Source organism: Crocuta crocuta, unplaced genomic scaffold (assembly GCF_008692635.1).
Source record: "Crocuta crocuta isolate KB4526 unplaced genomic scaffold, BGI_CrCroc_1.0 scaffold15, whole genome shotgun sequence".
NCBI lineage: Eukaryota > Metazoa > Chordata > Mammalia > Carnivora > Hyaenidae > Crocuta > Crocuta crocuta.
Genome location: NW_027530508.1, coordinates 3,523,550 through 3,539,533, shown reverse-complemented (window position 1 = coordinate 3,539,533; position 15,984 = coordinate 3,523,550). Strand labels below are relative to the sequence as shown.

Sequence of the window (15,984 nt, the reverse complement as noted above, 5' to 3'; positions counted from 1 at the left end):
CCATTACAGTTCACTGTAGTTGGGTGTTTCCTCCTCCAAGAAGCCCTCCCTGACCCCTAGCCTGAATTAAATTGCCTCCTCTGGGCTTGCACAGACCTCCAAGTGTGCCTATGTCATGACAGTCTTTACACTGGGTCACCTCTGTCTGCAAGGTTGTTTGTTTGTTTTATCACCAGACAGTGGGCTTCCCCATAGTCTACAGCTTGTTCAGTTGGGCCTGGCTTACAGCAGACACTTAGGGATGGGGCTGCCCCTGGGGCACCTTTGTGCAGTTCGCAGCCTGCCTCACCATCCATGGCAACACAGCGTATGGAGGGTTAGTGAACAAATGAATGGATGAATAGGTGGGATTTTTAATAACTGGGGAAGACATTTAAAGCAGAAGAGACAGAGCAAGGAAAAGCAGGGATGCTTGAAAAGTGCAGAGCTTCTCAGTGGAAAGGCGAAACAGCTTTATGCCGCAGGAAATAGATCTCAGAAATCCACCAGCTTTAGCACCACCCAGAGTGTGGTCAACGTACCTGCACTCTATCTCAGACACTTAGCCAGACTCTCTGCAGATGGGGTTCAAAAATCTGGGTGTCCCAGAGAAACTCCAGGAACAAAAATGTGGAGTGGCATGGGGCCAGCTAACAAAGTGAGTGATGAACTGCAAAAGGGTGAGACTGGCCCAATTAAGTTGAGCCCACACCAAGAATTCACTCACTTAGCATTCGTTCGTTCATTCATTCATTCATTCATTCAGTAGGAAGGCACTCAGGTATACCTGTGTGCAAAACAGATAAGATCTCTGCTCCCTTTCCACAGTTTAGTGGGAAGACAGTCATTAAATACCTAAGGTCAGGTTACAATTAATGCTTCACAGGAAAGAAAGCAGGGTAAGGAAGGGATTAAAGAATAGAAGAGGTGGGGCCTCTGGGTGGTTTGGTCTGTTAAGTGTCTGACTCTAGATTTCGGCTTTGGGTCATGATCTCATGGTTCGTGGGATTGAGCCCTGCTTGGCGCCCAGCACTGACAATGCACAGCCTGCTGTGGTTCTCTGTCTCCCCCTCTCTCTGCCCCTCCCTCGCTCTCATGCACACATTCACTCTCCTGCTCTCTCTCTCGCTCTCTCTCTCAAAATAAATAAACTTAAAAAAAAGAAGAGGTTATTTTGGATATAGCCTCAGGGAAGCCATCCACTGAGGCCAGTAGGAGGTGAGAGGAGTCAGTTAAAATGAAAGAGCAAACCATGCAGATGTTTGGGGAAAGAACATTCCAGGCAGAGACAACAGTACATGCAAAGACCTGGAGAACAGAACACGTGGAAGAGGGAACCTGGTTAGGAAGCAACTGCAATAGTCCAAGTATGAGATGCTAGGGGATCAGACCAGGGTGGAGACCGTGGAGGCTATAGGAAGCGGTCAGATTCAGAATACATTTCGAGGTAAAGTTGACTAGCTTTGCTTTTGAATCAGATATGGGCGTGATAGGATGGAAGTCAAAGTTATTGCAGCCAAGAGTGCAGGGAATGAGAGGAGAGTTAGAAAGGATGATGTCAGAGGGAGGTAAGGGGTGGGGGCTGTGCAGACCATATGCAGGTTTCTGGACACCGTAGGGAGGACATGACTTTCCCTGAGTGTGTTAGGAGCTCTCAGAGAGTTTGAAGCAGAGGAGGACTGTGATTTGACAGGTGTCCTAACAGAGTGTAGTTGCAGAGTGTAGAATTGACTTCAGGGAGACAGAGATGGACTAGGGCAGTTCAGAAGTTGGTGCAGACACCCAAGTGAGAGGCGATGATGGTGGCTTGCTATAGGGGGCTGACTGGAATGGGAAAACTGAATTTATTTGAGCAGAAACAGTAAGTGGATTTCGAGGATCTCGTTGAAGAATCAATAGGTGGTAAAAAATCACCGAGACGCAAGTGTGTCTTCTTGGAGGAAGCAGCTTCAATTCTCTGAGCTGGTTTTGTCATCTGCAAAACGGGATGATATCGGAACACACCTCGCAGAGCCGTCGAGAGGGGGATGTAGAGGTTTGGTACGGGATCTAGCACCCAATAAGCATTTAATAAACTTTATCCTCGGAGCCAGACTACTAGGTTCTAGTACCATCTCTGCCACTCATTGGCTGGCTGGGTCATGTTGTCCAAACTCACCCCTCGGTAAAAACGGGGCTGTTGTAAAAACCAACTGTATACGGTTGGGTCGCGAGGATTAAGTTAATGAAGACACATAAGGCATTTATAATAACGTGGCACGTAGCAAGCATTGCCTAAGTGCCAACTATTATTATTCATATATTTTAGCCATAGTTCATAAACTCTTCCTCCACCAGCATTCTGAGGATGGGAAATCTGTGGCCCAGAACAAGGTAGCCTCTCCTCAAGGACCCCTAGGATCCTGCGAGGGACGGTCTCTCCAGCCACCTGGAAAAAAGGAGACGCCTGCTTTAAAGGGCCGTGCCCCGCCCCGCCTGCGAGCTGTGTGGCGGAACGTTTAAGCGCCGCGCTCAGGTTTCCAGTCGGCGCGCCTGCACAACTGGGCACGCGCTCTGAGTCACTTCCGGCGGCCGCGTTCCGCCCCCGGGGCGGCTCCATTTTGGCCGCAGGTGAGGACTAGGTCTAGGCAGGCGGAATAGCGGAGCGGAGCCCTCCGTGCTCTGAGGGCCGGGCCGGCTCACGGCACACTCTCTCCCTTCCTTCCTCTGCCTGCAGAAGTCGGGGGAGCGCATGGCGGGCTTGGAGGTACTGTTCGCGGCGGCGGCGCCGGCCATCACTTGCGGGCAGGACGCGCTCGTCTGTTTCCTGCACTGGGAGGTGGTGACGCACGGCTACTACGGCTTGGGTGTCGGCGACCAGGTACTCCAGAGAGGCTTCGCGGGCCCGGGGTGGTGGTCGTAAGGGGTCTTCTGCCCAGATCCGAGGACCGGAGCTCTGGTCCAGAGCGCCTGCCGCTCCTCTCCCCGCCGGCGTCCCGGCCCTGGGGCTCCTGGAACCTTCGGTATAGTCAGCTGGTCGGGGAGCTCCTCTGCTGTCTCAGCCCAGCGCCCTCGCAACACCGCTGGGACATGGTTTGGAAACCCCAGGACAGAAGCTCGCTTCGGCATAGCCTGGCGGTCTCCCAGGCCAGGATCTTGTGGGCCTTGACACCGAGGCAGGGGCGGAGCTNTTGCGCTCGGGCCTCCACCAGATAGCTGAGTGCAAGCACGTTTATAGGGGTGGGATTTGAGCTACTACTCAGCCCCAATCGGAGACCCTTTCCACGCCCCCTGGGCACGGGCCCAGAGAGCACCCACACCCTTATCCTTTCATCCAAGGGCCGTGTGCAGTCCGCCCACTGCTATCATCCCTAGCTCAGGTTCCGGAAAACAGCCCCACCCCCACCCCCCCAACACACACACACACACACACACACACACACACACACACACAGGTACACACCTGCACCCTGCATGGGAGGGCTAGGTAAGGTTATCTCCTGGACAGCTGCCCTAGAGGTTCAGCCCCTCCTGCTCGCAGGCCCTCCCTCTTTGAGCATAGGAGCTGGGGGCCTTGCTCTCACACCCACAGCCCCAGGATTGCTGGGCCCAAGCTGCTGCATAATTCTTTGCTGGGGCCTTTGTTCACTTTCTCCGCCCCTTCCCTGTGGCTTTCACTCTTCTCCTCATCCTGCACCTTAGCTTCCTGGGAGCACTGGGCCTGGCCCCCTTTCTGCTCCTTCAGTTCCCTTCTACTTGGTCAGAGAAGATCTCCTCCCAGCCACACTCCCCCCATACAGGTATGGTTCCAAGCTTGCCCCTTACTGTTATGTTCCTTCTCACCTTCATGCGGGGAGCCGCACTGGCTTCTCTGGATGGCAGTCACAGCAAGAATATGGCAATGTTTGCACAGCTCTTGCCATGAAAAACAAAACTGGTATCTCCTTCTGCTACTGCTGGCTCATGTTGGAAATAAGCCTGCTGGTATTGACCAGGCCTCACAATATTCCATATCAGATCCATATTCTGAACACAGATACCTCATAAAGAAAAGCATATTCTTGCCTTTACAAAAGAGATTTTCGATAAAAGCTCTATGGATCATTGTCAAAAGGCTCTTTCTATGGGTCTTGCAGATCCAAGACTTAGATAATAAAGGGGGGCTAAGAAAACAAGAGTACAATTGAGTCTGATCCCATGTCAGAAGAACCTAATTTATAGTTACTTACTAACTGGTGATGTATGGCAGTCCCTTCCTCAAGGCCTACACTCCACAAACATCCTCCCTTACACTGGCAGCTGGGATGAGGACAGATAAGAGTAATTAAAACATAAACCCAGATGCAAAGACTGATACATATAGAGCCCCCTTTGGTAGTTTCCACAAACAAACTAATTCAGAAATATTCATCCTCTTGAGAGCCAGACAGAATAACTCCTAGCTTATCTATATACAACTTAACCTATATGTTATCCTGTTTTCCACTGAGAGCATCCTGTTATTTCCTTGGTCATAAGTTCACTATGACCAGGATATTCATCCTCTTGAGAGCCAGACACAATGATTCCTAGCTTATCTATATACAACTTAATCTATATGTTATCCTGTTTTTTAATAAGAGCATCCTGTAATTTCCTTGGTCGTAAATTCACTATGATTGGGATAATTCTGCAATTGTCATCGCAAAAGACCATTCATTGTAAAAGAATTCCTTTTTCTGACCTCATATTGTTTTTGAACCTTTAAATAAAGTCACCAAAACCAACAGGACAGAGATGCCTGCCTGGTGATCAGAAAGAATCTCGGGGCTCTCTCACTCTCTCTCTCTTGCTAACACCGTCCATCCTTCAGGGACCCCTGGACCTGCCGGAGCCGGCTCGGCCTCCAGCACCCTCAGAACCTACATCAGCTCTGGGGAGCAGGGCACCGCACCCCTTACTTCTCTCTTTTTTTTTCTTAATTTTTAATGGTTTACTTATTTCTGAGAGAGAGAGCGTGAGCAGGGGAGGGTCAGAGAGAGAGGGAGACACAGAATCTGAAGCAGGCTCCAGGCTCTGAGCTGTCAGCACGGAGCCCACCATGGGGCTTGAACCCACGAACCGTGAGATCATGACCTGAGCCGAAGTAGGACGCTCAACCAACTGAGCCAGCCAGGTGCCCCACCCCTTGCTTCTCTTACGGTGAGATTTTTCACCTTATTCTCATATCCGATGGCTTCAGTTCTCAAACTCCCTCCTCCTCAGTTTCTCAGACAGGCATCCCGCATCTCAGGTTTTCCTGTCCCGACACAGAGCTCTAGGGATCCCTCCTTAAATACAGTTTTCACGCTTTGAGCACTGAGCCACGCATCCCCCTTCCACTCCCTACTGCCCCGCTCCACTGTCGTTTAGAGCAGTGAGCAAGACCACTGCCCCGGCACACACTTCATGCCCCCCCACCGGGAGTCAGATTAGAAGCACAAGAACTGTCACGGATGTCTGGCTTTTTTTTCCTCCTAGACTTCAAGTAGCTCCCAGGGACCCCAGATACACACTTAGCGTCCCCCAGCCCCTCCGCCTTCCAGCCTCACACACACTTGGACGTAAGACTGGAAAAGAAGGGGCAGCCTCACACACACACTTGGAAGCAGACACCGTGTTTTCCTCCCAGGCAGCTCTGTTCTTGGCCTTTCTGTCCATCTTGCACTTCACTTCCTTGCCTTTCAGCATTTCAGGCCTTTGGACCAGGTAAAGATGGCATCCCCCCAAGTGCCAGGCCCCCCCCCCTTCTGGTGCATAGTGTCCAGAAACTTCCCGTGTCCCCAGGAGAAACTGTGTTTCCTCACTTGCCTCACTTCACCTTCCTGATCTTGAATGGCCCTTGCACTTGCCCGGTCATGTCATCTCAGCGTGGCCTGGGAAGTCCGGGCAGCTGCTGTAGAGGATGGTGCTGAGTGCAGTGGGATTAGAGAGCGGAGGGGAGGAGCACTTATTTGGTCCCGTCCTTGGGGCTCCTCTGTGGGCCCTTTGTTCCCCCAACCACTTGCCCTGTCCCTCAGCTCTAACAGGTCTGCCTTGCTCTCTGTCCCTCTGCATGGCCCTCACCTTATTCACCCCCAGCTCGCTACTTCTGCTCTGGCCGTCCGAATCTGTCCCCACAGAACAGGAACTGGTTACAGAGGGCCTGTGCGACTCCCTTCACTTCTCCCCATTTCACAGGGACACCTCGACACTGCGGATCTGCCCCCAGCACGTGTCCCTTCACACACCCATCCACGGCTCTGTCTCAGTTGCTTCGACAGCTTAGGGACATCAGTTCCTATAGGTCATTGACTCCTTCGGTGGCATCCCCTTGCCCAATTTCCAAGCGAACTGTGCAGAAAGAATACGACCTCATCTTAATGCTGCTTTAAAAAGCAGAAAAGGTCCTTGGCTGATCCTAAAAGTCCATCTAAGTCCACTCTGTCCATGGGGCCACGTGTTGAGTTCATGCAGGCCAGAAAACTGCCAGCCCCACATGTGTTAGGAAGGCCAGGGAGGCTGGGAGGTGAGGGTTGTGAAAGGCACTGCCCGCTGCCCCTGGTCCCCCGCCCCCCTCCCAGTGCTAAGTCATGTGTGCCCTCTGAGGGTGGTGTTTGTCTCACTCACTGGTGTGTCTCTCTGCTTCTGTGCCCTTTCTCACAAGTGCTGCTGAAGCTCAGCTTGCACTTACCCTCTCTGACCTCTGCTGAGTCAGTGTCCACCGGTGGGGGCTGGGGGGGGGTGGTGGAAGCCCTGTAGAGAGGCATCCTTCCTATTCCTTCATTTTTTTTTTTTTTTTTTATTTCTAGGNAGATCATGACCTAAGCGAAAGTCGGACGCTTAACCGACTAATCCACTCAGGCGCGCCTCCTATTCGTTCATTTAAAAGAAAGTTTGATTTTCTACCTTGGGACCAGCAGACTCAGCCGAGCCCAGTGGTGTTTGCCGCACTCGGAGGATGTTTATGTTGTCTCTCCAGCCACCTGCTGCTCCCCACCCTCGTAAGGGTGACAAGAGAGGAAGGTCCTGAAAGTGTGTGCATGATCATTAGCGTATCGACAGTCGGATACAAAGTTAAACTGTCTGTTTTCCTCTTTAGTTTTATCTCCTCTTGTTCAGGGAAATTGTGTATGTGAAACTTGGTTAGAGGGGCAGTGAAGCCATTGGCTTCGATAAAAATTCACTGTTTGAATTTGGAGTACTTTCTCGAAGTGAGTACCACGCCTCCTAGGAGCTCTACAGAGGTGTCATGTGGGTTAGGTAGCCAGGGGCTGGAGATGGTCATAGATACAAGTCGGAGAATCCTGTTTCCTCTTGGAAGAATCTAAAGATTTTGACGAGAGAAAATGCCCACGGTGTGTTTCTTTGGGTGGATTTCAGCCTGGAGACACTGGAATGAACTCACGGTCACTGAGGATTTTGCCTAAGTGGACAACTGTCTTTACTTTCTTGGGGCCAGTCTGGTGGACCTGGCTGGGAAAATCTTCAGCCATAGACCAAGCAAATGGGAGTTCTGAAGGCCAAACCCAGCCGTGCTCCTGACTTACTGTGACCTTGGGCCCTTCTCAGCCCCTCTCAGCCCTTAAATTTTTCACCCTTGGGCGGTAAACCACACAGCCATGCACCCTGGCTCCTTCCCAGCTGCGGCTTTCTGGGGGGCCCTGATACTGATGTCAGCACCTAGAAGGCACTTGAATGCCATCTTTGGCCCGATATCACCAGGGCCAGTCCCTCTTAATCCCACCGGTTTTTCCCCGTTATCAGGGCAGCCTTTGGGCTGGGACCATCGTTCCCCTGCAGTGAGAGGCGTCAGCCTCACATGACCCCAGCGTTCCCTCTTGCCCTAGAAGCCAGAGTCTGTGGGAGAGTGAGCCTACTGAATTCCCTCTACAGCGAGGAAGAATTCTGGTGGCTTACATGCCGAGTGTGGAGGGTATAAATGTAAATTCAGAGGCCTCCGGCAGGACAGAGACGAGGCTCATTGTCAAATTCTTGGCTTCCAGAGGAAACCTTAAATCCAGGGCACTCAACCTGTTACAGGAAATGTGCCCGCTTGGACTTGGACGTGGGGAATTGTTTCTCTTTCTCACTTAGGGGACTGGTTTGATTCGTTTCACTTTTGTTTTTGTCACTTTCGTTTCTTTGCTTCAGGCCTGTGAGTCTCCTTGTCATCCGGCCAGCTTTTAAACCATGCCAGCTGCAACATCTTGAATTGTGTTTGGGACCCAGAGAGGAGAGGCCCACGATTCTGGGCCCCTGACCTGCTGTTGTCGTTGGTGTGTGCGAGGGCTGCGGTGCCTGCCTTTGTGTTTTGCTGTCATTCATCTTTGGTCCAGCTTCTCCCCCTATATTCTGAGCACAGAGCTTCCCGGCCCGCTCGCTTGTGTTTAGCCGTGTAAATAGGTGTCCGTGAAAAAAGTATATAGATTGCTTTTGTGTTTTAAAAATTTTCTGCATGAATGATACCCAGCTGTAAATCTCAATTTTTTTCTAAAGTTCTAAGAAAAATTTAAGTTATATTTTTGACTATCTGTATGTGGCTACAGTTTGATCCAGTTTGATTCTTGTAACTCCTATATAGTACTCCGCTGTGATCGTGTCTTCATTTCACCTCCGCTTTGGTGCTCACAACGAGATTGTGGCGAAGATCTCTTATCACGTCCCCTGTGCTTTTGTGCACAGGGGGGTTTCTTCCAGGAAGAGAGGGTTGGGGTTAGAGGGTGTCAGCTTACCTACTTGCACCAAATACTGACAGATTGCTTTCCGGAGGGGTCATAGGAGTGTGGAGGGCCACCAGCAGTGTCTGAAGGTCCCCATTCTCCCCACACCTGCATGAACACCGGGCAAAAAAGAAAAAAAAAAAAAGGATAATACCAGTCTGATGGTTGTAACCTAGGATCTCAGTATTTCCACCTGTGCTGCTCTGGATGCTGGTAACGTTTTTAACAACGCTTTGTATACTGTTAGCTGCTCTGTCTTTTGCTTGCTCATATCTTTTGCCAAGTTTTCAAGTTCCCAATTTTTATTGTTCATTTTCCAGGCTTTCCCTTAATGTGCTACTTATTAACCCCTTTCCGTTTGCAGGTGTGGCAGATCCCCCGTCCTGGCCTGCGGCTGCCTGTGGGGTGTCTATTGTCCCGTGGAGGCTTTACATTTGGAACAGTCTCAGAGACAGGCCCTTTTCTCTTTGGTGGATCTCAAGAAATCTCTCCCCACCTGTAAATCACTCTGTTACTTTTTACTGTAGAAACAGTTTAGGGGCACCTGGGTGGCTCAGTTTCATTAAGTGTCTGGCTCTTGATTTTGGTTCAGGTCATGATTTCCCAGTTTCTGAGATGGAGATCTGGGTCGGGCTCTGCACGGAGTGTGGGGTCTGCTTGAGATTTTCTCTCTCTCTCTCTCTCTCTCTCTCTCTCTCTGCCTCTTCCACTGCTTGCACATGTGCATACAAGTGAGCACTCTCTTTCTCTTAAAATAAACATTAAAAAAAAAAAGCTTAGGGGCACCTGGGTGGCTCAATTGGTTAGGCATCTGACTCTTGATTTCAGCTCAGGTCATGATCTCACAACTCCTGAGTTAGAGCCCCATGGTGGGCTCTGCGCTGACAGCACGGAGCCTGCCTGGGATTCTCTGTCTCCATCTCTCTCTCTGCCCCTCCCCTGCTTGTGCTTTCTCTGTCTCAAAAATAAATAAACTTAAAAAAAAAAAAAAGCTTAGTGTTTAAGAAAAATAGTTTAAAAACTATTTCTCAAACTTTAATGTGTAAAAGGAAAGTCCTAGGACTATTGGAAAAGGAAAAGAAGACGTCACAACTCACAGTGATACACCACCCGGTTGGCGGAAATATTTAAATTGGACAGGGACCGTGTTGCTGACCACATGGAACTAGCAGAACTCCTGTGTTGTTGGGGGAAGTGTAAATCAGCATGTCTTGGAAAACAGTTTGACTTTATCTTATAAATTAGAAGTTCTTTTCCCGCACATCCTCTATAGAAGTTCATCCCCCTGTGTATGAGGACACGTGTATGCAGATGTTCACGGCAGCATCGTTTATAACCGCCAACCTGCACGCGGTCCAAATATCCATCCACAAGTGAACGTGTTCCTCGTGGCACGTTCCCGCACCACCACACCGTGTACAGCGTGAACTGTCCGGCAGCGGAGCGCCGTGTAGTGGATTGGATATGGTTAAACGCTTTGGCCCAGATAAATCTCAAAAAACAATATCAAACGAAGTGATAATGGTGATGCCGTTGATAAAAGTTCAAAAACATTTGAAGTGACATAACTTTAGGGTCGTATGTGTAGTAATAACAACTGGAAGGAAACGTAACGGAATTTTTAAAATACAGAGCAGGGGCTACCTGGGAGGGGTCAGGAGAGAGGTTCACTGGGAGCGCCCCGCCCCAGGCTTCGGCGGCAGTGGTGCGGACGTAGGTGTCCGCTTGACCATGTTTTATCTTGTACATTAGCTGCATTCTGCGTGTGTATGGAAATTGCTCATCATTTTTGTTAAACCACTACGTCGCCTGGAGGAGAATACACTAGGATCTTTATTTTTAGCTCACATTTTGGTGATCCTATTGGAGATGGTCCCGGTTCTGAACTTTGAGAAATACTGCCTTGGAATTTCATAGTATCCCTTCAGGAGATTGGCCTTATTCTTGGGAGGGAGGTGGAGAGGACATTCTTAGTAAACCCAAGGCTGCAGATTCTGTCCAGGTCCCAGTACTGTGTCATCACGGCAGGGAGCACTGGAGCATGAGTCCAGAAGTCTAGGTCCCAGACCTCTAGCTTGGAACTTTTACTTCTCTTGACCTCCATGTCCTTTCTGTGAAGTAAGGACTTGGGAGGGAGTGGGACTAGATTACCTGCAAAGTCCTTCCCAGCTCTGTGTTCCGAGGTCATCTTCCTCCTCTCAACCCTCATGTCTTCTCAGCCGGGTCCCAACGACAAGAAGTCAGAACTGCTGCCAGCCGAATGGAACAGCAATAAAGATCTGTATGTCCTCCGCTATGAGTCTAAGGATGGGTCCCGAAAGCTTCTCGTGAAGGCTGTCACCGTGGAGAACAGTATGATCATCAATGTGCTGGTGAGTCCCGGGGACAGGTTGGCATCCGGTGGTGGGAGCAGATGTGATCACCTTTGTGTGGCCCGTTTAGCAGTGCAGATGGGAGGCCTCCACCCAGTGATCCTCCTTTTGGAACTGAGGCAGGAACCCTCAGTATAGAAACGCTTTGTGCTCAAAGATGTTTACCTTCCGGTATGATCAAGGGAGGGACTTTTCCATCACTGGGGAATGATTATGTACGTTAGGATAAATCCTTTCAGTGACAGCCCAGGAGGAAAAACACTTATTGTAGGCCCAGGGGGCTACGTTCAGTTCTTTCCATAAGCCTAGCTCCCTGCTCTCCTGGAGCTCTTACATTTCTTACTTCCAGGGATGGAAAACTTCCCCTCCACTGTGGGCCACCTGACACTCCCCCCCCCTCCCCGCCTCCACCCTTAGCACCTGCTGACTCCCTCCCATTTTTTACTTCCTCAAAAAGTGCAGTCCTGACTACCTGCTCACATCTGGCAGAAAAATGTAAATTATGCCTCTCTACTTCATCATTTTATTCCTTGCCCGGTACCTACTGCAGTTTGTAGCTAGGTATTTATTTGTCCTTTGGTTTAATGTTTGTATTCTGCTCCTGGACTGTACACACCACAGGGGCAGGGAACTCTCGCTGACTTCGTCCTGGTGGTCCCCGTGGGCTCGGGGAAAGGTACCGGGCAGTGTGTACTGCACTGTGTCTTGCTTTTTTCACTCTGGTATTTTGGAGGTCTTTACGTGGGAATGCGTGTAGATACACTCTATTCATTTTAACTACTAGATGGTCTGTAATAACTATAATGTATCCCTTTCTGTTTTGATGAACATTTAGATCTTGTATCAGACAGAGTTCTTAGTTACAAACAACAAAACTCCCTTAGGTTAGTTTAAATGGATTGGGTCTATTAAAAGAAGTGGAATGGCTCATTGAATTATTGGAAAGGCTACAGAAACATGCTTAAGGCCTGGCTTTCAAGACAGTCCCTGAAAACCAGGCCATAGATGCCGCTGCTACTGCCGCTGCCCCAGACACAGGGTGCCGGCAGATGCTGCAGGCTCTGGGTGCCGTCTCATGAGCCACTGGCCCCTCTGCTGCTCCCCTCCTTAGCAAGGTGGCCACCCCTGGCTTTCCCGTGCTGCCGGCCGCCGGGTCAAAGATTTGCATCCATTTGGCACCTCCGTCACATGCCTGTGTCCCAGCTACAAAAGAGCCCGGGAAGTAGGTTTATTGGGCTCTGCCTTAGAAAGGCAGTATTCCTAAATCAGAGAAGTCCCCAAGCATTGGAAGGGTATTTTACATATTACAGCCATTCCCAATATGTTTGTTTGTTCATGTATATTTCTTTAGATTGAGTATTTAATTGTTGTTCTCCACCCACCCACCCATTAGCCCAGATATATCCCCAGTCTTTCTGTTTTCATTTTTCTAGGAATGTGGCTCACAGCAGGTATCAGATTTGACACTGAACTTGGATGATTATATCGATTCAGAACACCTGGGTGACTTCCACAGGTACTTCTAAGCGATGGCTTTTCCCTGGGAACAAGAAGAGAGAAACAGTGGAATAGGGTGGAGAGGTCCAGAGAGTCCCGAAAGGTTCATAGAACGATCTTCATCTCCTGGGCACAGGCACTTCTCAGTTCTCTCTTCTGTGTGTAATATATTTTAAGAGAAGTTTCACATGGGAAATGCCACGTGAAGTAAAGTGACACAGTCAGGAGTCCACAAGTGCTCCAGTGTGGCCGCGGGAAGGCAGTGCGGTCAGGCCAGTGGGGTCAGTCAGAAGAGGCTCCTGGAGAAAAGGTGTGCCTCATTGGATCTCCACTTCCGACTTTGTTTTCTTTTGAATGGACTTTCTTTTTTAGAGCAGTTGGAGGTTCACAGCAAAATCAAACAGCAAGTGCAGAGGGTTTGCCATGAACACCTCCCTCCACCCGCCCCACACGGCCTCCTCCTCCATTGGCACCCGGCCCCAAAGTGTACACTTGTGGTAGCGGAAGAACCTGCCTCAGTGCACATCCTCCCCAGACTCCACCCTTTACATTCAGGCTCGCTCTGGCCGTGCTGGGGTATGTTGGCCTCTGTAAGGAGCTTCCACAGTGGCAGTGCCGTTCCGTGTTCCCACCGGCAGCACGTGAGAATCCCCGTCGCTCCAGGTCCTTGTAAGCCTTTGGTGGCATTGGTTTTGCAGATCTGGCCATGCTGCTAGGTGTGTGGTGGCATCTTGTTTTAACCTACGGTTCCCAGATGACATAGGTGTGACCGTCTTCCCATGTGCTTGTTTGCCGTCTGCATATTGCCTTTGGTGAGGTGTTCTTTCAGGTCTTCGGCCCATTTTTTAATTGGTCTCTTCTCTTACTGTTGAGGTTTAAGAGTTCTTTGTATATGTTGGGTACATTCTTTTATCGTATGTGTGTTCTGCAGATATTTTCTCCCAGTCTGGCTTATTTTCTCATTCTCTTGACATTTTATTTTGAAATTTGCCGAAAAGATGGTTTGCAAAAATTTTAGAATGAATGCTCGCATACCTATCATCTGTATTTATGAGTTTTTAACATTTTGCCACGTTTGCTTAGTGTTTTTGTGTGCTGTTGTGTTCTTGAACCACCTGAGAATTATTTCCACGCTTTGCGAACCTTCACCCCTAAGCTCAAGCAGTATCTCCTTATTCATACTAGAGCACCTCCTCTGTAACCTTAGTACAGTTCTCACACTCTGGAAATGTGGCGTGGATCTACAGCTGTCATTTACTACACAGGCTGTTGATATTTCTGCGGTCATGCCGGCAATATCCTTTTTAACTAGTCTTTAGGCGGGCCACCTGGGTGGCTCAGTTGATTGAGTGTCCAACTTAGGCTTAGGTCATGATCTCATGGTTCGTGAGTTCGAGCCCCGCGTCGGGCTCTATGCTGGCAGCTCAGAGCCTGGAGCCTGTTTCCGATTCTTTGTGTTCCGCTTTCTCTGCCCGCTCTCCAGCTCGCACTCTGTCTCTCTTTCAAAAAATAAACATTAAAAAAAAATTTAATTAGTCTTTTGGCTTTTCAGTTTGAGGGTTTTTTCTTACCCAACCAAACGTCACATATTGCATTTATTTTCATGACTCTTTAATTACTTTTAATCCAGAACAGTTTCCTAGATGTTTGTTTTCCATGGCTTTGGCATTTTTGAAGACTCGAGTTCAGCTGTTGTGTAGCATGTTCAGATTGTTTCCTTGTGATCGGATTTATTAGGTTATTTCCTCCTCATTTGATTCCGCTTGAACATTTTTGATAAGTGCTCAGCGTAGATGAGGCTGTGCTCTCGGGGCTTTACGTCAGGCACAGACGTCTGTCTTGTTGACGTGGTTCATTTTGATGACTTGGTTGGGACAGGGTGTGCCGGCTCTCTTGATAGTGAAGGTGTCAGTGTTTCATTGTGCTTAGTCCATGACCTGCGGGAATAGGCTAGCAGGCCACAGTATTCTGCTTCTGATGGTCTTTCACCTGGTAGTTGGGCATCTAGTGATGATTCTTGCCGGAGTCCATGACTACAGTGATGTTTGTAAGTCATTTTCTTTTTTTTTATGTTTTTTATTTATTTTTGAGAGTCAGAGAGAGACTGCGCAAGCAGGGGAGGGTCAGAGAGAGAGGGAGACACAGAATCCCAAGACAGCCTCCAGGTTCTGAGTTGTCAGCACAGAGCCCGACACGGGGCTTGAACCCAAGAACCGTGAGATCATGACCTGAGCCAAAGTCGGACACTTAACCGACTGAGCCACCCAGGTGCCCCTAGTCATTTTCTATTCGAATCATTCTTTCCACATTTATCAGCATTTTTTTCTAAAAAAGAGTTTTCTCTTCTCCCTGTCCCCTTTGTTTTTATTTCTTTTAAATACCAGTGTAGACTTAAGGGACTATTTTTTGTTTGGAATCATGGTCCATTCCTGTCATTCTTTGGATGCGTAAGTTGTTCCGGAGCTGACCTGTGGGGACCTTCATGCTGCCTCTTTGTCCTTGTGACATCCCCGTCATTCTCAGAGAGTTGCACACTTTCTGGCACGATAAGGTATTCCAGCCTCCCCTTGCAATCTCCGTGCCCCTGCCTTGAAATGAGCTGGTTTTCTGAGGAACCATGATTTCTGTGAGTGGGGAATCATATTCAGAAACCAGAATCTAGGCCCTGAATGTGCTTGTTAATACAAGGGTACCCTTGCGTCCAGGCCCTGTAGATGACTAGAGCTTGGAAGCTTTTTCCTTAAAGTCTTTTCTTAAATTTTAAACCAGTGCTTTCATTTTTAATCTTAACACCAAGGGTTTCTTACTCTCTTATTCTGACCGGTATCTCCTTCTATGGTGTGGACTCTGATTTCCAACAGCAGCAGCAGCAGCGTTTTTACTCTTTTGTTTGATCCTAAAGCACATGCGTAGTTTCTGAACTGCTGCATCAATACCAATGAAGAACACGTTAACCAAGCAAAGTTCCAAATACAATGTCTTTTGAGTTCTTTTGTCCTTCAGCTGTGTCCCACTAAGGATGTTATAGTCAGAGTTTTATGTTCAAAATGTACTTAGATTAGTGCTTCCTTTTCCATGAGTATGATGACACTGTCGAATACATAGGCCCAATTATTTCCGCTTTATTCCATGTTAGGGACCTCGTTGCCATCCTCCTCAGCCTTCGTGGTTAGAGGAAGCCCAACACAGTCCCCAGAGCTTCCTAGAAACCCTGTTGTTGTTTGTTTTTTTTTTTAATGTTTATTTATTTTTGAGAGAGAGAGAGAGAGAAACAGACCTTCATCTGAAGCAGCTCCAGGCTCCAAGCTGTCAGCACAGAGCCCAGTACGGGCTGTCACGAACCGCGAGATCATGACCTGAGCCAAAGTCAGACACTTAACCGACTGAGCCCCCCAGGCACTCCTGGGTTGTATTTTATTATCTCTAACCCACCCCAC

At 49.0% G+C, this 15,984-nt stretch overlaps 1 protein-coding gene across 1 annotated transcript in view; it reads left to right on the top strand.

The window, feature by feature from the left end:
- The first annotated feature begins 2,533 nt into the window (after positions 1–2,533).
- Positions 2,534–15,984, top strand: part of PSMF1 (proteasome inhibitor subunit 1) — a 45,682-nt gene continuing 32,231 nt past the window's right edge. The window contains exons 1-4 of the mRNA XM_077767013.1: positions 2,534–2,589; positions 2,696–2,839; positions 10,898–11,050; positions 12,484–12,566. Of these exons, the coding sequence (XP_077623139.1) occupies positions 2,711–2,839; positions 10,898–11,050; positions 12,484–12,566 (365 nt within the window). The 5' untranslated portion in view covers positions 2,534–2,589; positions 2,696–2,710. The remainder of the gene's footprint in view (positions 2,590–2,695; positions 2,840–10,897; positions 11,051–12,483; positions 12,567–15,984) is intronic.